The sequence below is a fragment of the Labrus mixtus genome, chromosome 20 (genome assembly GCF_963584025.1).
Source record: "Labrus mixtus chromosome 20, fLabMix1.1, whole genome shotgun sequence".
Taxonomy (NCBI): Eukaryota; Metazoa; Chordata; class Actinopteri; order Labriformes; family Labridae; genus Labrus; species Labrus mixtus.
In genome coordinates this window covers 15,276,665-15,300,037 of record NC_083631.1, presented here as the reverse complement: position 1 = coordinate 15,300,037, position 23,373 = coordinate 15,276,665, and the positions used below count along the sequence as shown (strand labels likewise).

General features: G+C 43.4%; 1 protein-coding gene across 7 annotated transcripts; it reads right to left on the bottom strand.

Annotated features, from left to right (window-relative positions):
* Nucleotides 1-126: 126 nt before the first annotated feature.
* On the bottom strand, nt 127-23,373 carry svilc (supervillin c). Of its 7 annotated transcripts, none has more exons than XM_061065276.1 (33): nt 23,235-23,373; nt 19,715-20,217; nt 18,562-18,717; nt 18,285-18,449; nt 17,795-17,829; nt 16,439-16,500; nt 14,004-14,149; nt 13,510-13,741; nt 12,811-13,358; nt 12,534-12,660; nt 11,125-11,172; nt 10,936-10,998; nt 9,454-9,528; nt 9,247-9,349; nt 9,121-9,153; nt 8,835-9,033; nt 8,416-8,582; nt 8,209-8,322; nt 7,988-8,124; nt 7,095-7,242; nt 6,809-6,972; nt 6,524-6,699; nt 5,335-5,479; nt 4,927-5,233; nt 4,685-4,830; nt 3,691-3,793; nt 3,400-3,604; nt 3,189-3,322; nt 2,947-3,102; nt 2,335-2,478; nt 2,145-2,248; nt 858-1,013; nt 127-642 (listed from the first exon to the last, which is right to left on the bottom strand). In XM_061065276.1, exons 2-33 carry the CDS (start codon nt 19,990-19,992, stop codon nt 553-555), a joined length of 4,866 nt encoding a protein of 1,621 aa, XP_060921259.1. In that variant the 5' UTR covers nt 19,993-20,217; nt 23,235-23,373; the 3' UTR covers nt 127-552. The 7 variants fall into 7 exon arrangements, with proteins under 7 accessions (XP_060921259.1, XP_060921258.1, XP_060921261.1 ...); XM_061065275.1 differs by lacking the exon at nt 23,235-23,373 and adding an exon at nt 22,554-22,656; XM_061065278.1 differs by lacking the exon at nt 23,235-23,373 and adding an exon at nt 22,554-22,656 and having other exon boundaries at nt 6,809-6,954.

The window sequence follows — 23,373 nt, the reverse complement described above, 5'->3', positions numbered from 1 at the left end:
ATGACAAGTTATTGAGTCAAACAGACTCAATTTAAGACAATCAGCAGGGGGACCCAAAACCTCTGTAAGCACGCAGAGATGTTCGATGAAGAGGTATTGATCGAGGAGGAAACATTTAGAAACTGGTTAGCCTTTCATTTTATTTTTATTTTGTTTACATTGTTTATTAGCATTGATCTTTTTTTTTTTTTTGCAAGCACTCCTTTGTTTTTCTCGTCCTTATCCCACAGTTTGTTACTGATTTCCTTCCCTCACTCCCACACATCTTTCTCTTTATAATTCTCATTGATTTGTACAGATAAAATGAAGTTTCATAGGAAAAAATGTATTCTGTTGTTGCTCTGAACAAAAGCTACGGAGAAATCCACATCTGATAAGAGGTCCACACACTCATACTAATTTGACATAAATAAAAGTGAATTCCTTTCCCCTTTGTATGACGTTGCGAGGAGTCATTTGTGCAGCAACATGGTACTAATAGCCCCCTGCCATCTTCCTTTCTCTGCGGAGGAGGAGTCCCTGTTGCACGAGTGTCAGTCAGCCTCCGCTTGTCTAGCACAGCAGCCCTTTGCTTTTCTTCAGATCAATTTGCTTCCAGCTCGGCAGGGAGAAGTATTCATCTCTCTTCATTTCCAAAATAGTCTGAAACATAATCGTGGTGATTTATTTATGAAGGAATCTTTGTAAAAAAAAAATCAATTCATATTGAATGAAAAGTGAATTCTTAACTTAGACTGCACCTTCTCTCAGGATTCATCATCTTATTATAAACATTATTTATTCAATACAAATAATGGTGAACACTGCAGGCTGCTGGTTGAAACACATCACTACATGCCGCTCCTCCGTCAGGTTACCTGGAAGTCTTGATCAGACAGGTAGACCTCCAGGTGCTGGGGATCCACTCCATCAGGTAAGGGGCTCCGCAGCAGCTCATCCAGGGGGTACTGGGTCTTCATGAGCTGGGCCAGGGCGTCCTGCACCAAGGTCAGCTTCACCGGCTTTGTGTCACCCTGACAGCAACACACATACAGGGAAAGAAATAGAGATGTGAATATTACTGTAAACAAGAGACTGAAGTTATGATTGGACAAAAGAATAGAAATATTTCTGTTTTGTGAATTTGCTTGAAGAATTTGTTTCCACTCTGTGACTCACTCACCATGAATTATCAGTTACTCACTTTTATGATGCAAAAAATAAATAATATTGGTAATGATTACACTTTTTATACCTGGCGCCTCTTCCCCTTTAAAGTCTGATTGTTAATGATCAATTTTTTATAGCTGTAAAGATTTTTATTATGTATATGGTGGGTGTACTGTATATTATTAAATAAATAGCGGACCGCTTTTGTGTCAGGCAATTCCAAACTTCTGAAAGGTAGTGGACCTTACCATAATAGAAAAAGGCACAAACCCTGACGCTGTCAATATCAAACAAAAATCAGAGAAAAGAAATGATGCTGTTATATATCTAGAGATATTTGGAGAAAAATAATTCAGGTCCACAGTGTCCTGGGTGGAGAGATCTATTGTCCATTTTTGTGATATTGAAATTCAGTCAAAGGGGCGAGATCAGGGACAGGATGAATGCTGGAGGCTCTGAGGTAAGAGAATGCACACCTTTTGCTTTTTTTTTTTCCCTCCCCTTTTCATATTTTTTTTTGTCATTGCAAAAGATTGAAAGTTTGGGGATAGAAAATTATTTATTTTCACATTGCAGAAGGGCATAACCTGAGACAAACTCAGGATCAATATGTCTTTAAAAAGCTTTACGCTGCTAGGAACAAAGATGTGACATAAAAGCGTCTGCACATAAAAGAGTTAATAATATGATCAACATGTCCAATATTTAAACGGTGGACAAGACATATATATATATATATGTAAAATGTAATATGTCAGACTTGTTATTAAAAGACCCTATTCCGTTATAGGTTTGACTTTGCCCATCTTTACCTCTTATTTTGCTACAAACTGTAAAAAGAGTTTTTTAAATATTTGTCCAACCATCTTTATGAATCTGTAGATCTCAGTCTACAGCTGCCACAGGAAAGAGTGACGCATCATGTCCAAACAAGTTTCTAAGTCTGGCTGTGATTCAAAATTAAAACTGATCTTAGAACTTCATGGTGTTCATACCTGTGTGTGGCTCCTCTCCCAACGGGGGAACACATTGGTGAAGGTGAGAGGTTCTGCCCCCTCGAGGATGAGGTAGGCCTGGGGAGGGCGTCTTGGGTTCATCTCTTGAATAACAAGAGAAAAATAATCAACGACTACTGTACCAACCGTTTACATCCTGAGCCCTTCCTTTTGAACTGTGTCCTCTTACCTTTGCAGTACTGCAGAGCCGTCTGCATAGCGCACCTCCGCTCGTTGTGCCAGCAGCTCCAGGCTGAGGCAGAGCTCTCCGTCTGCTCGGGCTGACCCCTCTGCCACAGGTAGACCTCTAGACGGTTGTCGAGAAGGAACAAGGCTGGTGGAAGGACAGGAAAGATAGATAGAGGATAAATTGGACAATTAGATTCATAAGTATGGGTTTTTGTGGCAAGAAAAAGGGGACACAGCAGAGAAAAGGTTATACAAATATAACAGAGAAAAGTTTAGATAGACAGACAGACAGATAGAAGAAGCCAAGACAACATAAAGGAAACAAACACAGTCACAGCAGCATTCAGACAATTACATTTTTTTAAATTGTTCAGCATTCAAAATCCTGACAGCTAAAGCGATAAAAGAATGAGTATCTGTTGGTTCTCCTTGGAGGGTCATGAAAACGCCGTCCAGAGGGGAAAGAATGTTCCAGGTTGATTCATGTTTTTATGTTTTATCATTTTCATGTTTTCTTATCTTCTTTTTTACAAGATGTTCTTTAGGAGTTTAATCACGGATGACTTGAGAAGATCCTTATTTGTCCGATGTGAACAGTTGGCTGTCCTCTCACCTGGCTGTGGGACAGCGTACAGGCTCTCCTGGGTGAAGGGCATCGCCATCACGAGCCCTGGCAGCCGCGTCGGGCTCTGCAGTTCTTCAGCCTGTAAACTCCCTAAGGTGGCGCTCAGGTGGAAGAGGCGAGGTGTGAAGTTATACTTCCCTGGATCTGAAACGAAAGAAGACATGCAATAAGCTGAACTGATTTTTTTTCTGTGCAGAGAGAATTTAAAAAAAGCTAAAGCGCTCTTCTACCTTGCAGCATGCAGTCGTATGCTTTTCTGTCCATCTGTCCCAGCGCTGTCCAGAAGTCTGCAGGCTCTGAACCTTCCTCCACCACCTGCACCTTCACGGGGCAGCTTTTGCTCAGACCCAGCTCGGGTGGACACCTGATGAAAATAATTATTTAATGTTAAAATTGTCTCTGACGTCTACATTTTCTTCTTACTCATTGTATGTGTCTTACATTTCAGTTAGACGCTCCACCACCCGCTTGCCGACCTCTCTTGTGCTGACATGAGCTTTACAGCCATTCCAGAGATACAGCACCCCCTGCTGGCTGTTGAGCAGCACAACAGAGCCCCTCGATCTTAGACCAGAACAACAGCAGTCCACTTCTAACAGAGAGCCCTCCTCTGGGAGCTCTCCACGCACACAGAACAAACGCCACTCTGCAACAAGAGACAGAGGAGAATACTTACTTTAAACAAATAAAAAAAGAAAAACAGGAAGGGAAAATACCTGTAGGCTTCCTCACCTGTTTTAGTGGACACCTCCTCTCTCTTGTCTTTGTGAATGACCAGGCCTCCCTGGAAAAGCTGCAGGAAACAGGGAGGTTCTTTTCCTTGAGGAACCACCACCTTTGGAAAACAACACAGCAAACGCATTACTTAACTAGAAAAAGCACCATGCTGTAACTGATAACAGCAAGAGTATTAATAAAAAGTTCTGTTAGGAGATTTGTGGCATTTGCAGTGAAAATCATACTTTTCAACCCTCCTGATGTTTTCTGAAGATTCCTGTTTTTCCATTGTCTTTTCTCTGTTTCCTTACAGAGTTCCAATTCTCTTCAATTTCTCCTGACTTATTATTCCCTTTTTCGCACCTTCTTGGTTGTCACACGTATAAGCCTTAAAACTCAAACATCTACCCTCTCCAACTGAACGGGAAAAACAGCTGCAACCCAAGTGTTTTAATCAGTTAGGCTGCATCTCTGGTGTTGCAGTTCTCCCCATTAAAGCAGTAAAACGGGGCGCCACTGGCCGTGTGGTTAGTTTGGGTGCTCCATGTAGGCTGTGGTCCTAGAAGCGGGCAGCCCGGGTTCAAATCCGACCTGTGGATTCTTTCCCTGCATGTGATTCCCCACTCTCTCTCTCTCGCTCTCCCTGATTTCCAACTCTATCCATTGTCCTATGAACTGGTGCCGCTTTCTTTCACTCATAATTTAGTTATTGAATGTCCAAACAAAGAAATCCCAAAAGTTCTAATTTGGACCATAAAGCCATTAAAAACATACTTAATATCTTTAATTATGATTCCTGTCAGGATTTTTTTTTTTGCATCAGTCAAACTTTTTAACCGCTAACATAGACTGAGCATATTCTGTGAGTCACTAGGTAATAAAAAAATAAAATAAAGTGGTACTATTAAAATATAGTGGATGTGTCATTCGAGTTCCTTTATTTAACATGCAGTGTTATTACTATGGGTTGTAGTTCAGCGTACATGTTTATCGTCATCAAAGGTTTTACCTGTGACTCTTCCTGGTTATTCATCCCAATGGACAGGAAAGCTGCTGTGTCCCGCCCACTTACACTTGAGTGACAGCCCCTCCAGAGGAACAAGGCAGTGTTTTCTTTCGCCCCTCTGCCACACTCATCAGAACCGTTCATCTCCGCTGCAGCAGAGAAAAACACGAGTGAAGATTAATAATTCAACATCTTCATTCTTGGGAAATAAATGTATAGTTAAATCTCTTTTCAATGTGGCTGACCGACAGAGTTGATGTTGTACGTCCAGCGGATGACGTAAGAGTCTCCTTCATGAAGTTGTCCCGTGCTCTCTATGGGGGTTTCACTGTCATCAAACTCCTGGACATGCCAGCTGTCCACAGCAATGGTTTTCAGCTCCATCTGAAGTCCCTCCTCCAGCGTGATGACCCCGTGCCCCCTCTGGACGTCGACGCCGGCCAACACGTTATGGACCAAGCTATCTTCTGTTAGTGACTCACCTGACACTAGAGCTTTGGCGTCGCAGGCGCTCAGAAGGTCTGACGATGGGTCAGATGGAACTGTGACAGGCTGTTAAGAAAAATATAGTCATGATATGATAACTGATATTTTCCTTGGTGGTATTTTGTGAGCTGCCGTGTGGATTTTTAATGTCGCTCTATGAGATAAACCTGCATCTCCTTGTTCACAGAAGCAGCCTCCTCTCTGCCTGTGCTCTTGAAAGTCCAGTCCAGGAACTTTTCCCTGAACAGAGCCGTCTCGTTGTGCTCTGACACGCAGCCGAATAAGGCCCAGCTGGGACGCCCCTCCCCACTCCTGTGGACAGAGTTAGAGGTAAGGGGACACAATGTCACTACTCAAAAGTTATAAAAATACAGTTCCTGACACAAATCATTTAGTCTATCCAGTAGCAGGAGAATTTTCCAGAGTACATGCAGTAAAATACCATTTGAATTATTATCCAAAGTGGAAAGGATGCTAACAAGTTTGTATTACTGCTCAATAATATGTGAAAAAGCTAATCAAATTAGCATTCCTAGTCATATGTGTATTTTTGCACTGTAGGTTTGAACTTAGCTGCACTTTTAAAATCAATATTTGACATATTTTGTTTAATAGAAAAATAAAACATGAATAATATTAAAGTTTTATGAATTGTACTTCTATTGATTTGCTTTCATGCAACCAATCAGAGAGACAAATTCTTTGTATTTGCAAACCTACTTAGTTAAAGTCTCAGTTTGGATTGTGATTGTGGTACACTTCAATATATGATCAAAAGTATGTGAACATTTCTGTTTTGTTCGTATTTGGAGTTGGATTTTCATGGACGGGTCGGGGTTCATTAACTCAGTGGAAATCTTAATGCTACAGAAAACAATACTTTAGACAATAGTGTTCCTTTAACCTTTTCAAAGAGCTTGGTGAGAACTCTTTTCTGTTCTGTGCTCTTCTTGTGAACGGCTGTTTGCACTGTGTGCTGCAAAACTCTATGTCCACTTGTTGAATGTTGTCTTTTGCCAGCTGCAGCCTGTGGAGCTTGAATTTCACTGCATGTCTTGTGAACACAATACTGTATGCCTGGGTTTCTCCATGTGCATTACGGAGTTTCAAGGCATTTGCATTGGTTTTAAAGTTTGTAATAAATATCTTACTTGCTGACTTGTGAAGTTCTGCTACATGCACAGTAAACTCATAATATATGCTGTGTTTTCAGTGTGGAATTACATCCCCTGCTTTTATTATGTGCACCAAAATGTTCTCTATGTATTCCAACGTTACAGTAATGAGTCCTGATGTGCTGTTATTTTTCTTTGTGAAGTATGGACTTAAAAGCTTCACTCTGCTGAGAGAACTCACAGCGGTATGCCAGGGTTACTTTGTGTGGGATCCAGTGGATTGACTCGACAGTTGCTGTAGTCATAAGCTCCGACCCACACTTGGTGAGTCAGATGGAGAGCAACGTTCATCCTGCTGGGGGAAACATTCTGCCCAGTCCACAGGTACACCTCGCTGCCGAAATCAAACACCAGGGCCTGCACACACACACACACACACACACACACAAATCATCAAATTAGAAACAACATAATAGCCAAAACCAGAACGACAAAGCAACAGTTGAATCCAGAAGAGTTGTCAGACCTCCTCGGAGCCCAGCAGGGACACGCTTGGGACGGAAGCCCAGGCCTGTTCATGGGGCACCAGTCTGTTTTCCACCAGCCTGTACACACAGTTAGAATCTGCTATGCCTCTTTCGAAGAGCTCGTCCTCCTCTTCTGCACTGGCTCCTGTGGGGAAAGAAGATGCTACATCTGAGCACAAAATATTTGATGTATAAATCGGGTTTTGTTGTGTAATCTGTATGTTTTTGTATAAAGATCAGATGAATGAGACAGTAGTCCTGAAAGTGGACACATAGACCTCTAACCTCTGTAATGTGTCCGTCCTCCAAGAAGACTCCAGAAGTCTGCAGCCAGGCTGCTGTCACAGTTCAGCCCCTCCTCCAGGTGGACGATCTGAGAGGCCTGACAGCCGAGATCTCCCTGACTCTGGATGAGCGATGCCAGCTCAGAGCCCTGAAAGGTTCAAAAAAAGAAGGTATCTAATACAGCTGCAGAAGAGGCGTATGCTAATGTATTCAACAACAAACATGTAAACTATCCATCTGACAACTAGGTAAAGAAATTCAGGAGACCATTTTTAGAAATGTTTTGAGAAATAATTTATAGATCTTTGCTGAGTGACTTGAGTGGTCCGCAGATATCTCTGCCACAGGCCTACTTCTTTCAGGATAGGAGGGGGGAGAAAAAGAAAAAGGGCATGTCTGCTGTTCCCATCGTGATTTCAGACGCTGTCTGTCAGTTTGTGCAGGTAAAACGGGGGAAGGTCCGAGAGTCAGGGAATCAGCTCGTGGCTCGGCTCACACTGTGAGATTGGGTGCAGTCATATGAGGAAAATATCAAGCGAGACCAAAATGTATCCGACTGATTGGGAGCAGCTGTTTGAATAGTGATCTACCTTCATGCATCAGTGTACACTGCACGACTGACTCCGGGTAATTGGGCTGAAATTCAAAAATAGACCTGAAATCGTACAGTTTATGCCGGGCTTAAGAGGGGTCTGTTGAGCCTAAAATGGGGTTTAAAGTGTCCTATTTCATTAATTTCTTCTTGGACATGTTCTCTTTTTCTATTGTGCTTCATGCAAAATGTCTTACACTCTGTAAACATATTATACCGTGGCACCCTGTAATTTAATGCAATCAACCTTCTATCCTGGAAAAGGAAGCATTAAATGTTATACTGTTGTTCTCTGTGGTACCTTGGCTTTCTCTTGTTCGTTGGCAAACTCTCCACTCCACAGGATGCAATGCTCTGGAGAGACCAGCAGGAAGCAGTCTCCACTGTTCAGTGAACGAACCAAGGGCTCCACCAGACGCACCTGGACATGCCGCCTACCTGTCCCCACAGGCACCAGTTAAAAAAAGACCTGGACACAAAGACATCTTTAAATAAACCGCATAAACCAAATTCTTTTCAGACCTTTCGTGTGGATGAGCATCAGGCTGCTGAAGGGAGGATAAGACTTTGTGGTCACAGCATCTGAGGAAGAGAGGTCTTCTGGTCTGTCCAGATGTGAATCGGAGTTTTTGGACCCTGTGTGGAATAAAAACACAAGAAAAATATGCTAAACTAGAAAGACAAAGTAAAAGAAAGGACATAAGAAACATGCAACAGAGTCCCACTGACTGTTCTCTGCCTCCATCCTCTCCTCAGAAGCGTTGTTGGCTCTCTCGCCCATGTAGTCCTGCCTGACGTCCTCCCTCGCAGCCAGAGCCCTCAGAGGATTTCTGGAGCCCTGGGTCCGACGCGATGGACGCACCGAACGCCGGTGCTCCGCTACAGTGGAAGTCAGCCTGCGAAGAAGATATACAACACACGCTTTAACAGAGTCAGCACTGATGGAGGAGTTACAAGATATATGCTCAACATCAAAGTCCTGCACTTTAAATGATACTTAAGTAAAAGTACGAGCACGATTGGTCAATTGCACCTGAAGCATTTAAAGTTATATAAAGTGTCTGCTAACTTCAAGAAAAGAATTGCTGCGTGCAAAACTTGATAGCACAGGCTAGTAATGCTAGAAGCTGTGGTAATAACAGGCTCACATAGGTGTGTTGGTCTGGCACAGGACGTCCAGGTCCTGCTCGCTCTCTGGAGCAGCGATGTCATCACATGGCGGGAGGGCGCAGGCAGATGGAGGTGACTGATCCCCGTAAAAACCTGCATCAAAAGCATTTGATTCGTCCACAGGGGTGTCCTCCTTCACGTGGGGTGGAGACACCGGGGATTGTGAGGTCTGTGGATCTGATAAGAGGGACAGGAAACATAACAGAAACTCAAAATACTGCAGACTTAAACACCTCATAGTCACGAGTCTTCACATGATTTTACCTTCAAACTGCTCCAATGTCTGCATGGAGGTCTCTGTTAGGCGAACAGACGAGACAGTTTAGACAGAAACAAAAATAAATATTTTTAATCATATTTTTAATCAATCAAAAAAAGTCCTGGTCTAACCTCCATCTGTGCATAATGAAGCGTCTATGGAAGGTCTCGTGTCGTTACAGGCGTTCACGTCTTTGGGTTTGTCTACCTGGAGCTCATCCTCGGCTCCATTAGCCTGTACAGAAGCAGATGTGTTAAAGTGAGATACAGATGAGCTCTTCTGTAGAGTTATATATCAAAACCATGAAAAGATTTAAAAGTAATACCAGCCTCTGTCACCTTCTGTCTCCACTGGGGCTGGATCGGGTTCTTGGTAGGAGAGGCGACTTCCTGTGCCTCGAAGGAAAGACTCGTCTGAGAGGGAAATAAAAGGAGACAAACTTGGCTGGCGAGATAACGTGTGAATACTTCAGAATGGGGTGTGAAGGCAGACGTGCATGACCAGGGGAAAACCTATGATGCAGAATAAAGGTTTTACAAGTGGGATTCATTTGGAAACGACAAACAGGGTCGCAAGCAGGGTCCACTGTTTGCTAAACTTGTCAGAGATAAGTTTACGAGACCATTTCAGTTTGAAGTGCAAAATGATTTAGGGATTGGGTTTACCATTTAAAATGCACGCTTCAAATAACAGTACATTCTGATGAGTCACTGGACGACATCATAGCATGACATTGTATGTCTGATTTTAACATGTCGTCTTGCAGAAACAATGATTGCACTTTTGATTTTGGGACAAAAACAAAGCTGAGAATATAAAATGTTTTGAAAGGTTGCCTGAATGCATTATTAAAGGAGGATTTTGGTTGCTTTGTCACCCCCTGATACCAACTAAAATGCTTTATTGGTACGCCAATCTGATCTGATACTTTAACCAATTAGCCCCTCAGAAAGTCAACAGGTTTAGTTTAACAACAGCATGGTGTTAGTGGAGTTTGTCGTGTAAGTCAAAGCTAGCATTAGGTCAGCAATCAGTGTTTTTCAACCAATATTATGTATATTATTATCAGTACTCGTATCAAAGAAGGGAACTCGAGTGCTGTAGTCAAGACCACATTAAACAAGACCAAGACATATCCGAGACCAGAATGCTCCGAGACTGAGACAAGACCAAGACATTAAGGGTTCGAGACCAAGTCAAGACCAAGACCAAAACAGGGCAAGGCTGAGACAAGACCAAGACCGTAAATAACCATGAAAAATCATCAATTTGTATGCAGGGGGCGTGTCACTCACTTAGACCGTCATACCGGGAAGGTTGTGACCGTAACCAGGGGATAAAAATCAAACCACGAGTCAATTAAAGTTATTTGTTCTTTTAGAAAGAGGCATTTCCCTTCTAATCACAGTAAAGATTTGGAAAAATAGACTCTCACTGGTGGTCTTGATTTAAAATCTGGAGCCCGCACAGTCTGAGAGAAAGTGGTCTTGAGGCCGGTCTTGAGACCAAGACCGATTTCATGTACTACACTAGGATACCCAATATCAGCTTAATCTTAAAATCCCTAATGAAAGGGGGTACAGACATTTTCAAGTTTTAAAAAGGTCAATGAAAGACATTCAGAAACCACAAGAACCAAAGACTGGCACGAGTTAGAGAAACACTATTATCAGACATAAGATTGGGACTGTGGGCTGTGATGGATCACTCGTTAGTGAATCTTCACACGTCATCTGTAAAAACTTTTCACTGCATACAAATCACTGCAAACCAAAAAGCAGCAGTGGTTAAACCTGCCATGCAGCGGCTCAGACTATTACCTGGTTGAAACACATGATATATTGGGGTGTACCGCTAGAAAAGACAGAGGCAAAGACGGGTTCCTGCGAGAGAAGAGGAGTTAGAAGAGAGAGAGAGAGAGAGAGGGGCCGGCTAAAGCTGTTGTCAAATTAGTAATGGAGATACATAATGGAGAGTTGTGCATTTCATGGCACGAGTTTGAGACTTACCCAGCACTCAGCGCTGACACTCTCCACATGAGCATTTTGTGTCTCCTCCTACAGGGGGCAGTATGGGACAAACAGGGGTTCAGATCATAAAAATAACAGGAAACATATTAAAATATTTAAAAAAGTGTACATAAAATAAAAATGAACATAATAGGAAAAGAAGACTCAGACAATACACACATTTTTGTACACACATGTTCTGTCACTGTGGCACAGCTGAGGTCAAACAATAGAAATAAAAAGGGAAACAAATAATCTGTCTGTTTACATTCCTCATGTTGTTCGCACACAGTCGAAGCCATCTCAGTACATAAACACTAGCTGGTATGTCTGATCTGAAATCAAGACACTTAGCACCTAACAAACCCACAGCACTGTTGCTAAGAGACGCGGCATATCTGGTTTCACTGGAACGACAAATGAAAATCTACTTCTGGATTTAAGGATGGCAGCCCGAGTGAACCCAACAACCTCTCTATCAGGCAACCACACTCCTCCTCATGATCATTTAGAGCAAAATGCTGTTTCCAGAATACTTTTAAGGCATGTGTACATTTCAAATGACCAGTGTCAAACAACTGAAGAGTGCTCGTTTATGAAGTTAACATGTCTGGGTCTGACATCGCAGACGGAGGTGTAGCAGGTCAAGCAGAAAGCGTTAACTCAGATAATGCTGAGACATTGAAAACCCTTCTAATATGGACATAATAAAGGCGATACAAACATTTAAGCAAGACTTCCATGAATGAATGAAACCTTTATTGCCCCTAGGGGAAATTGCCTTGCACAGAGAGCTAAAAAAACACAATACAAACAAAAATTTACAGGACAGCACATAAGAACACATAAAAACACACAAAAGCATCACATGATTCAATGAGGGATTTCAGCAAGTTAATTAAAGTGCAGAGTGCCGAGTTCGTCCTGGGCATTCTGTACCTGCGCCCTGAATTCAAGAGTTCATACTCTGACCAAAGGGGGTGCAGAGGGTCAGCTGTAATCTTGATGGCTAAATTCAGTGTGTACCGGTCTGTCAGGAAAGAAATGCTGCACATTTGCTTCCCAGTTATCTTGCTGCCTAGTTTAACAACTTTGTCCAGTTTGTTCTTATTTTGTAAGGACAGTGCTCCTCTTGTAAAATAAGACAGTAAAAATTACTGACCATGATTAAATATCTGTTCCCTCCAGTGAGAACAGAATAGAAAGAGACAACAAACCCATAAAGAGCCTGACAGCACTTTTCATTTTATAAGTCCATGACCAAATGGATGGCGTAATGATGCCATCCATCCATCCAATTACAAACAATCAGGCATCAAAGAATGCAGTGGTCGCATCGCCGAGGCAAAGCGACGGCACTTCTACAGCTGAAGACGATATCAGCAAACTATTTCTGATTGTTTTCTTACCTTGCACCTGCTGGTGTCTGTCATCTCCTGCATTTTCACGCTGTCGTCTCCCTGTGTCACCTGAACACGCCCCGTCCCTGTGGTTTCTTCATTTATATTCCCATCACTCTCCTTCTCGAGTTGATGCCTTTGGGACACACGACAAATACTTTAAACCAATGAATGCATCACAAAACTACAAAATCAACTGCATTAAGTTCATTTTACATCCTTAAAAAAGCTAAGAGAGCCCCCAAACATATTACCACAATGCACAAACTCAGTTGTGGATACTTACTGAACCCTGCCATTTGTAGTGGAGTTTTGTCCCACAATAGAAACCTCCTGCGCCACGCTCTGGCAGGGCCTCTCCTCCTGAGGCCCGTCCTGCTCTGACGACACTCTGATCGGTGTGCAGGCGATGGTCTCCCTCCTGTTTCGAGCCCTCTGCCTCCACGGAGCAGCGGTCTCTACGCCTGAAGCCCCTCTTCTCTCTCTCCGTGGTGGTACAGGAATCTCCTGCAGCTCTGCGCACTCCGTCCTCGCTCGTGTTGCTGCCTCTTCAACGCCTCCCCCGTTTTGTTCATGTGTGATCGGTGCATCTGTTCGACCAGCCTCTGTCCTGCAGCTCTTCTTCAGGATTCCTCTCAGGCCCGGCTCCGACGCGTAGCGCGGCAGACCTTCCTGCGTGGGGCTACCAAGGTCCGAGTGCACAGGACCAGGGTCCAGCCTCGGCTGGGAGAGGCGGAGCTCACTGGGTTTTAGGTTGACAGACGAGGCCTGCTGTCTGTCGTGCAGATGAGGAGTCAAACTGAATACAGGAAGCTGAACAGGGCCTTTCTGGAGCTGAACGGGGGACAAGGAACAAGGTTTTAAAGACAAATGGTATTTAAGCGATATCACAAAGAAACAGTGCTGTTACATAGGCTGCAGTCTGTTAATCACAGCCGTATAGATATTCATATATAGCTCTCTATGTTTCGGCTCAGCTCCTCACCAGGCTGACCTCCTCCACTGTGATGGGCTGTGTGCGGTACCGAGCCCCCTTCTGCCTTCGTCTCTCGGAGGGCCCGTCGTCAGGGGTCGCCGCCTGCCTCCCCGGCAGGGAAAGCTTGTTGAAGAGGGCCAGCTTCTCACTCATGCTCAGCTTGCAGCTCTCATCACTGTCCTCCACGGACTCAGCCTGAACGCACTCAGACTCCACTGGTGGGACTGGTTTAGGGGCACTTCTGGGAAGCATAGTGGCATGATGTTTCAACAAGTTTATGATTACAGGAAAATGCTGGCGATATTCTTTTTTAATTTGTTTTTATTACCAAGACTAACCTCGTTATCAAGTTGAGTTAACGTAGTTTAATGTTATTTTTTTATTACCATGATGAACATATTGTGCTCAGGATGTGACCAAATGGCAATTAAATATGCTGCTTAATGAGTACTCCTTAGACTGATTGTATAATCTCCCTCACTGTGGTCTCTAGGCTCCCCCACCTGATTGCCACAATTTCCTCACAGGTGATTGGCTGAGTCAGAAAGCGATGGTCGTTGCCACGGCGCACCCTGCGCTCATGACCCACGCTGCCTGTGCGGGGCTTCAGAAAGGCCGAGGCCTCGGGGGCAGCAGACTTCTCCAGCTCCTAGAAGAAGAGGAGACGAACAAACATGTTAATATCAGACACATGACGACTGACGGTGGTCTTTTTCATTCAGGTGAGACCCCACAGTCCAGGTCAAACAGCAGCCTCAGCCAACAGCCTAAATTAGTAATAAAAGGAGAGCACAAAAATGGCAGTGAAAAGTCCCTCTCCTGATGTCTCCTGTTCTATTTGTATGGACAGATGGAGGGAGGGGAGGCGGGTCGTATGGCGGGTGAATAAAGCAGATAGAAATGGCAGCTCAACAGGTCACAGTGAAACCAGAGCTCCGCCGGCTTCAGTTACCTCTGCCTGCCTCCACGCAGCAGCAGGCTTATTATAACACTACCGCTATGGGTGCTAATGATTAAACAGCGGCTGCCACATTTTCACCTGATGCTGCACACTATGCATGAGGTGAAATGAAGGAATGTTACAGCTGAAGAGAGAATCTACAACATGCCTTTGTCTTGGGGAAGAGACAAAACGACTGATTTAGACGTGTATTAACAGCACTATAAATGTGGTCCTTCTTTTAATACGTGCAGACACACCGTAGCATGGATCCAGGGGCTGCACCTGTTTGACCATTCATATCCCTCAACAAGATCAGGTTTGTGTTCTGCGGGCTCAGCACTGGCTCAACATAAGACTCGAGACTGAAAGGTGAGCAGCTGAGGTGAACGAGCTCTTTCTCCTTGGCTGTTCAATACTGTCTTACAAACTACACTTTGTTCAGTCCATAATGTCAACTATTTTAAATGGTAAAGAAACATACCACTGAGCATATTCTGTGGTGAAATGTATCTAAATACAGTAACAAGAACTGTACTGAAGAACTATTTTTGGGGCTTTTTGAGCCTTTATTTTAGAGACAGGACAGTGGATAGAGTCAGAAATGGGAGAAAGAGAGGGAGAGAGAAAGTTGGGAATGACATGCAGGGAAGGAGCCACAGGTCGAATTTGAACCTGAGCTGCCAAATGGAGGACTGTAGCCTCCGTACATGGGGCGTGCCCACTAACCACTAGACTACTGGCACTCCCATGAAGAATTTATTCAAGGTGCTTGTGCAACTTTATGTTTGTATTTCACTGCATCTTAGAGGCTAACTCTACATTTGTCAAATCATTGCGAGTCCCTGTCAAGTGAAAACTATGTCTCTCAAAATGAAGCTTTTATTTCACTACAAAATCTTACTGCAAACAGGTATTTATGGTTTATTTACGAGTATTCATCCCTTGCTATTATTCATCTCTTGCATAATTTCCATGTGGCTGTGCTTGTCTTTGTTCCAAAACTAATAATTGCTCCCAATGGGATTAACAAAGTTGTTTGATTGGGTATGATCAACTGACGGTAACTAAAACTCTAAATGCAAGCATGTCCACGCCTGAGCAACTAAATCAGGAAGTACAAGACACTTTCCCCTCCCCTATTAGTCATCTCTGGACAGCAGTTAGGATGATTTGTGGAACTAGTGGAGTTTTGTAAACTGCACCCTGCAAAAGATTTTTTAAAAAAAAGACTCCTTAATGGAGGACACAAAGAAGGCAAAGAGGAAAAAACTGAGATAAACAAGAGAGAAACTCATTGAGAGGAGACACAGCCTGGTTCCATCCTGACTATTACAAAGCCTGCCTATTAATACTACAGGGGGGTTTACTCTGCCTTTATTAGAGCATTGATATCAGGTTTGCATGTAGTCCGTCCCGTGTGATTGGTGGTTACCAGGCTCTCAGAAAAACAGAAAGCAACCTTTGTTGTCTTAGCAACCACAGGGCCAACGACTTGAAAACATGAGCGTGGAGGGAAGTGATAAGGTCGTCTGTTTCAACTATAAGGGTCATGTTAGGGGCTGAGAATAATCTACTTTTTAAGTGAAATTAAATGCTATGTTGGAAAATAAATCAACTTAAAGCTGCAAGCATAGATGTTCTTCTGAACTCATGGACAGGTGAATATTTGGAGATGATTGGCTGCTACATGACAGGGCAGCAACTGACCCAAGAAGGTTACTGGTCGTGGAGTAACTAATGGGAGTAATTCTGGTTAGACGAGTTAACCTCACATCTGACGCCCGCATAACAGATTATTTGTCGTGAGTAAACATAAAATATCAAGCTGTCACTTTCACTTTCACACGGAGAACATCAATAGACTTATTTCTACGGCGTGAACACAGAATGACTTTTTGCAGGAGACAGTGGGACAAACAGAACGCAGAAGAAAAGCAGCAGGTCGTAAACAGCAACAAGGATCCTGTTTCATAGCTCAGACCAACATAGACTCACTTTAAACAAAGACATCTTGGCTGCTACGCTCATTTTGGCTCGGTCATCTGTTTTCACGTCAGCTGTAAGAAAAGAAATAAATCAGCATGTCAGCAGGATTTACAAATAACCGTGTTCACAGTTTGTTCTAACTATACTTCTCAATAATAATAAGAAGAAGGAAACACTCTGTTTTAACACCACTATATTTACTGACAGCTAAAGTGAACAATGTCATTTCATATTAAAGGTAGTATCTGACAGGACACATGACAATCTTATTAAAACACAACTATACAAGACCGTGTTTTGGATCCCTTAATGAAGTTTTAGATTGATACGGGGTTTAAGTTATTTTGTCTTGAACTTCTCCGATTGAGTCACTCTTCCAAACGATACAAATATACAATGTTGAAAATAAAAGTCTAAACATTTCTCAAAGTTAAGGATTCTCCCTCCCTTATTAATCATCTCAGGCTGTCGGATTTATCTCTTCACCTTGTGGATGCGGGGTGCCTTGGTGGATTTTTGGAATCACTCGACTAAACACCAATCCACATTGAAAGTAGTCTAAACTAGCTCTATGCATGATGAGCTAGTTTAACTACGCTTCTTAAAAAGCAGCAGCAGAACTGAAAAGAGAACATGTCCTATAGTCATATTTTGAAAGTAAGACTTGTATGTGTTGTAAGGTAAATGTAGAGGTAGTCTTGGTACTTTTGGTGAAACACTAATTTAAAAGTAGCCATGTTTGTTGCAGCTTTTAAACACAACTTTAAAAAACGGGCCCCTCCTCCTTGACTCATCATACCTACCTCCTTGTACCTACATTTGAAGCTATCTAAGAATATTACGTTTGTTGTAATGGAAATGGGGATGATTTAGCAAGCTAGCTAATTGTGGTGTTTGGCACCTGCCTGTCCAACAGAAAGCATGTCACTAAAGCTGGTGATAAAACAGCTGCTTCCCTACTGATTACAATCTAACACATAATCCCTGAGCCACCCTTTACAACCACTATCTATGTGCATTGATATTTGAATTTTGTTCAGAGAAAGCCGGCTGTAGCACATACAGTAAAGGCACAAAGTATTCACCATGACAAGAGACTTGAATCCTTTCTGTGAGGCTGTGAGCTATCTCCCAGATGGCATACATAGGGACCACATTGGTATCTCTGATCTGAAGAAGCTACAATAACATCCTGTTCAAACTAAACATCTAAAATGGGATGCATTATAAAACATCCCACGCTTTGGAAGTCTGGTCTTAAAACCAAAAACTTAAACTGTATTCAGTGTTTCCCATTTTGGGTATTAATGTTCTCTCTGTTGTTGATATCTTACAAAAGGTTATCAGGTTGTGTTTGTCATTTACCTTTACGGTTCTCCTCTTCCTCTGCGTCCACCAGCCTGAAGGAGAGAACAGAAGCAAAGTGTGAGCTCAGTCTGTCAAATACAAGCAGGGAGGCGATGTCAACCTAAACTCCCGGCTCCTGCACGCTGTCTTTTGATCCTTCTCCCAGCTCACAGTACATGTCTTTGTGCTTCAAGCTATCAAGATACTGTGTCCTATTTGCATGCTGGGTAAAGCAGCACTGTAGAGATTATGAAGGAGGGTAAACAAATGCAAAACCACAGCAGTCATTAAGGTAAGAATGAGGTATGACTTAGTCTTTTATGAGGGAAAAGCAAATATCTAACATAAACAATCGGCTATTTAAAAGCCTCCTCTTCAGAAAACAAGCAGTTGAAACTAAAAAAAACACTTCTGTTAAAATATGTCAGCAAAAAACTACAAACAGCAGCTCGCCAAGGAAAAGAAAAAAAGTGTCTCATGTGCAGACACCACAGCACACAGCGTTTACCCTCCGCTCTCCTCCATCTCAATGGCGGTGATGGGCTGCGTCCTGAAGCGCTCGCTGGTCTTGCGGCTGCTGCTTGACCCACCAGGGAGGTAGCGCCGGGTGCGTCTCCGGCCCCCCTCGGACGCCAAATCTAGAGAGGATGTGGTATGCCCAACATCAGGGCAACTAGTGTCCACATAAACAGAGCGGAAGGTAGAAAGAGAATAGGTTGAGGTGAGGGGAGGATACTACCAGAGAGGTACACAGCTGGATCACACACACATGCAGGTGATCATACACTTTGTCGGGCTGTGCTTCGCTCCCCGTCTGCTGCAGGAGGGTGCTCCTTAACTGGCCCACCGACACACGAGTGTGGAGCTGCGGGGCATCGGGTCCAAGAGGAACAAGGCAACCCTCCCCACTCAGCATGCTGGCAGAGTCCTGGGAACCCTGCCTGGAGGGGGGGTGGGGGTGAGGGGAAGGGAGGTGATGATGCAGGAGGTCGGGGGGGGACGAGGGGGTGAGGCACCCACTCGGAAAACAGTTTTCAAAAACTTGAACCTTTCCATCAAGAGCTGCTGAATAAAAGTGCAGCTTGCGAAAGGTGCAAAGATATGACCTTTTTTTTTTTTTTTTCCTGTAAAGATGTTGCAGATCAGCTCTAAGAAAAAGTCTCAGACCACAGGAGGGGAAAACGTCAGGCCTCTGATTTAGAATTATGAACTTACTGAACTTGCCATGAAACCGATGGAAATGAATACTGATGCCACAAAATGACCTACAAGATCATCAGTGGGGAACCTGTGTGCTGACCTGAAGTGCCTATCTTTGCATCTTCCAACGAAAGATTCAAGTTGATTGATTGATTTGACTGTTAAAAGTAGACGTCAGAATATTTTTCAGAAGAAAACATTACCTATGCATGTACAAGACAGGATCAGAAAAGAATAAGATGTTGCTCTCTGTGCACAAAGTTTGCAACATTTAACAAAGGCTCCTCACAGTAGCTTTAAGTGTGATTTAGTTAAAAAAAGGCTGCAGAGCAACTTGATGACTCGAGGACCCCGAGCTGCAGAGAGGCCCAGACCTCCTTAAAAAACTACAGGTATGGCCTCTATGGATACTAGATGGGTTGGATTTGTTGCCAGGGGTTCGGGTCCAGCCTGGGGCTTCCTGCATGTTGCTCCCCACTCTCTCTCTCTCTCTCCCTGATTTCCGGCTCTATCCACACACTGTCTCTCTAGTGAAGCCATATAAACCAATTGAACCGACTGGATGATTGAAACACAAATTTGATGTCGCCTAGCATAGCAAAGAAGGCACTCATCTTTGTCAGTAAAGTGAGTTGAGTTCACACAGCATTGTGGGATATAATTGAAGCCCTAAGTGAAGCCTGTGATACTTGCATAACTCTCCTGATTCAGGTGAACAACACTGCAGACATGACTCACCTTCTTAAGTGGTTAGACTCTGCGCTGTCCACTTCCAGTCCATTTGTCACTCCTCGTTTCCTGCCGTTGACTCTTTCACCGAGGCCGTCTGAGTTCAGTGTCCCTCTGTGGGCTCGTGTAGACGGGTCAGGGACCTCCTTCCCATCTCTCCTAACCCACTTGGAAGGAAGCTCCTCCAGGTTCCCAAAGCGTTCAGCCAGTTCTCGCCTCCTCTCGGCTTTGTAGCGAGCAATCCGCTCCGATCTGGGCTCCAGTGCCGGAACCTCTGTTGCGTCCATCTTCCTCAGAAAAGACTCAATCGATTCTCCTCGAATAAATGTAAAACATTCAGGAACACAAGGCAGGTGTGTTGTTCTTCATCCACTTTTCAACTAAGGAAAAACACTCGGGCCAAACTCTCTTCAGGTAAACTTCAGATCCATAGGAGCTGAAGATTTTGCTGGCAGTCCACTTCTCAGTGGTTGCAGAATAGTTGGTTCCTTGGTAGGTGAGACAACATCCCCCTGAAAAAGAAAGCACCCAACAGGTATGATACACAGAATATTAACTTACTCCTCAAAAGGTGCATCATGCATTCGAGTCTCTCCTCCGGCTTGAGTCAATGTAAGATGACCCTCACCAGCCTTCAGTGCCATGCAGGAATCTCCCCTTGCACTGAAACTCAACACCTCAGCAGCCAGAATCCTCTCTGGGTCCAGGCTTTGGTGGCACTGAGTCTGCAGACCTGCTGCTCTTTTCCACTGTCACGGTTTCCTTTTTCAAATTGTATCTAACAAACTGCATAGCCTTGCATGACTGTCAAGATAAAGCGTGTTATCTGTCGGATTAGAGGCAAAAATCAAATTAGGTATGCTTACAATTTCTTTAAATAAACACACCAAGATCTGACCAAAATAGTCCCCGTTTGCTATGAGGTTGCCTGGATGTAATAAACAACACAAACAAAGCCTGAAGCAGCTGTAAATTGCATTTAAATATAGAACTGATATGACAGGATTCGCATTTAAAGACAGCAAGTAGCCATCAGCTAGGCTCAAAAATGAGTGACTGTGTGAGCTGACAAATAGGTACAAACATAGAAGTCTGTTTGCATGTGTGTCTGTCCTCTTTCCAAAAACTGTGGCTGTCAGCATTCCTGCTGCAGGAAGCACAATGGAGGCAGAACAAAGAGACATGAGCCGTGGACTTAGTGCTGAGGAGAGATCTGCAGCCGGGCCGAAAGCTGCTGGTGGCAACACAGGTCACAAAGTAAAAGATGCCACTTTAAAGTTTGTGTCTGCTGCTTCTCTTCAAGGTGCTGGAAACGCATATGGAGCAAATTCAACTGAAACATCACAGCTGCCGGTCTGCTGCACTGGAATGCAGAAATATTGACAACTTTTTTTTGATCAGAAATGATAACAATCAGAGACTCTTAATAACTGTAAATGTCAGACTCAGTGATCCCTGACATGAGACAACAGGCTCAACAAGCCTGTTTTTTTGTGTTTGCACATCAGAACATGTGTGCAGGTGCTTTGAACAGAAACAGTCAGCCACCCAGAGCAGAAATCCCCTCCCTGTCCAAACCTAGAAAGAGAGCAAACGGCCAAACATCCTCAGTCCCGCTGACGCCACGCTCCTCTGTTTTTTTTGCTGGTGGAACACGAGGAAGAGCAGATATTGGCCACACTTGCTTAAGGAGCGAAAACCACGTGACAAGCTGGAGGATTTGTCGTTCGGAGGGGAGAATGCCATCCAGGCTCATTCGGGATCATGAGCTTCTAATCCAGCAACAAGTGGTTAACACTAGCTCAGAAACACAGCCGCTGGATGAGCACACAGGAGCCTTTCTTCACCTACACAGGAAGTGGAATCAAAATGTCCAGGAGGGTTTAACAGACCAAGTGCTGATCTGAGGATATAAACTCAAGTCCTCCACAAATGTTTACAAATTAAATTGAATTAAAAATTACAAATTCATTCTATACACAGTGCTGTGCTATAAAACTGTATTTGTACCCTCTGATTGTTAGTTTTTCTGAGACCTAAACCTCTAACTAACTACTCCTCTGCTGGCTGGCCAGCCTGCACTAAAGGCCTCTAACAAGCTCCAATATTCCAGATCAAACTCTCAGAGTCCGTTCCTTCAAACTTGAACCAAATAGATAAACACAAATGACAATTACACCAGTATGTTCCCCGGAATATGCACGTCAAGCAGCCCTGCATTGTCCAGGAGTGAAATAAGGACGAGTGCAACAGGCACCAGCAGCTGCAGTTGTGGAACCCCTCATGCATTACTTGATCTCTAAACATTTCAAACAGATAAAGAGGGAAATGTGGGAACAAACATTTAATAACAATCCCTTTTCTAATTAAAAACACATTGGCATACACATACAGAGAGACCAATGAAAAGTTTGGGCTTCAAAAATATTGATAATGGATCAATCCATGCAGGAGTAGCTACAGAAATTCACAATGAACTCAAATAAAGTTATCAACCAAATACAAGTCATCTGAGTAACACGGTGAATAAACGTATAAACATAAACATTAAAAGTTCCTGCAGCTTTACGCATGCGTAATTCGTGCGTAAACTGTGCGTAAAACCTGTTCTGCCGCTTTGGACATTTTATTTACAATATAAGATTAAACTCTGTAGGCTACTGTAACTAAACACCATGACCTCCATGTTCAATGTGAAGCCCGAGCTTCAGCTGGTCAGCAGATGAGTGCCCGTAATAAGTGACTGGTGATCAAATATTTACAACTTGGCGCCAGTCGACGTTCATTTGGATTATTTAACTGTAAATTCAAGACAAAGGGTGTAGAATAAAGTTGATTGTGTACTTACATGCAGTGTACGCCGCGTGAAGTGGACATGAAAGTCCCCGCAGTCCTCCCCCCCCTGACCGGCGGTCCCTCCCCACGCGGACTGTCGCTCCAAATGTAGTCACACTGGCAGCTGAGGACGACGCTCCGAATTAAGCGGGGAGTATAAATAGATGGGACAATCCGTGGGGAGCCCCTTCCTCAGTCCAGGAAGCAGCAGAACAGACGCTGTTCTACCCGAGCTGCAGTCTCAAGAGCTAAAACTTCATCATAGTAACTCCAAGTTCCGTCTCATGTCATGTGCTTTTTGTTTGGATTAAATGTGTACCAATCAAATATCAACAAACACCGAAAGTGTGGCCCTAAGGCTTAAAGCTTCTTGAAAACATTCATATTCTATCTTATAGTATGCTCAGCCAGAACATGCGGTCTACGCAGGTTTTGATCAATTTGCCATCAAATAATTAACAGAAGGAAAAAAAAAAAAAACCTGGCGATGTTTTCAATTCCAGCTCTGATTTGTTTTTGGGTCCCTGAGCCTTTCAGTAGAGCTGAACTGCTTCTGTACTGAATGTAATTCATAGATGAATAAAACTCTAAGTTAAATGTGACTATCAAATATTTCATCGCAGAACCCGTAGAATCAATATTTACTTTAAACTCTACATTTAAATAAATAAATAAAAATACATTGAAAAGTTACCTGTTGCCTTTCCACAGACTTGCATGTCTGCCGGTGAAGCTCCTTCATTCTTTTATCTCCTGTGTTAACTTAAACATGACTCACATCTAGAGATAAGAAAAACCTCACTGACAGCAAACATTTGAGGTGAGAGCATGAG

What these genes read in the sequence shown, in the direction of transcription:
- svilc (XM_061065276.1), bottom strand. Translation starts at nt 19,992, where the DNA reads ATGGACGCAACAGAGGTTCCGGCACTGGAGCCCAGATCGGAGCGGATT. An exon ending in ATACGACTGCATGCTGCAAG is followed by an intron (nt 3,103 to 3,188) that starts GTAGAAGAGCGC and finishes CTTTCGTTTCAG; the next exon opens with ATCCAGGGAAGTATAACTTC. An exon ending in TGTCTGATCAAGACTTCCAG is followed by an intron (nt 643 to 857) that starts GTAACCTGACGG and finishes ATTATGTTTCAG; the next exon opens with ACTATTTTGGAAATGAAGAG.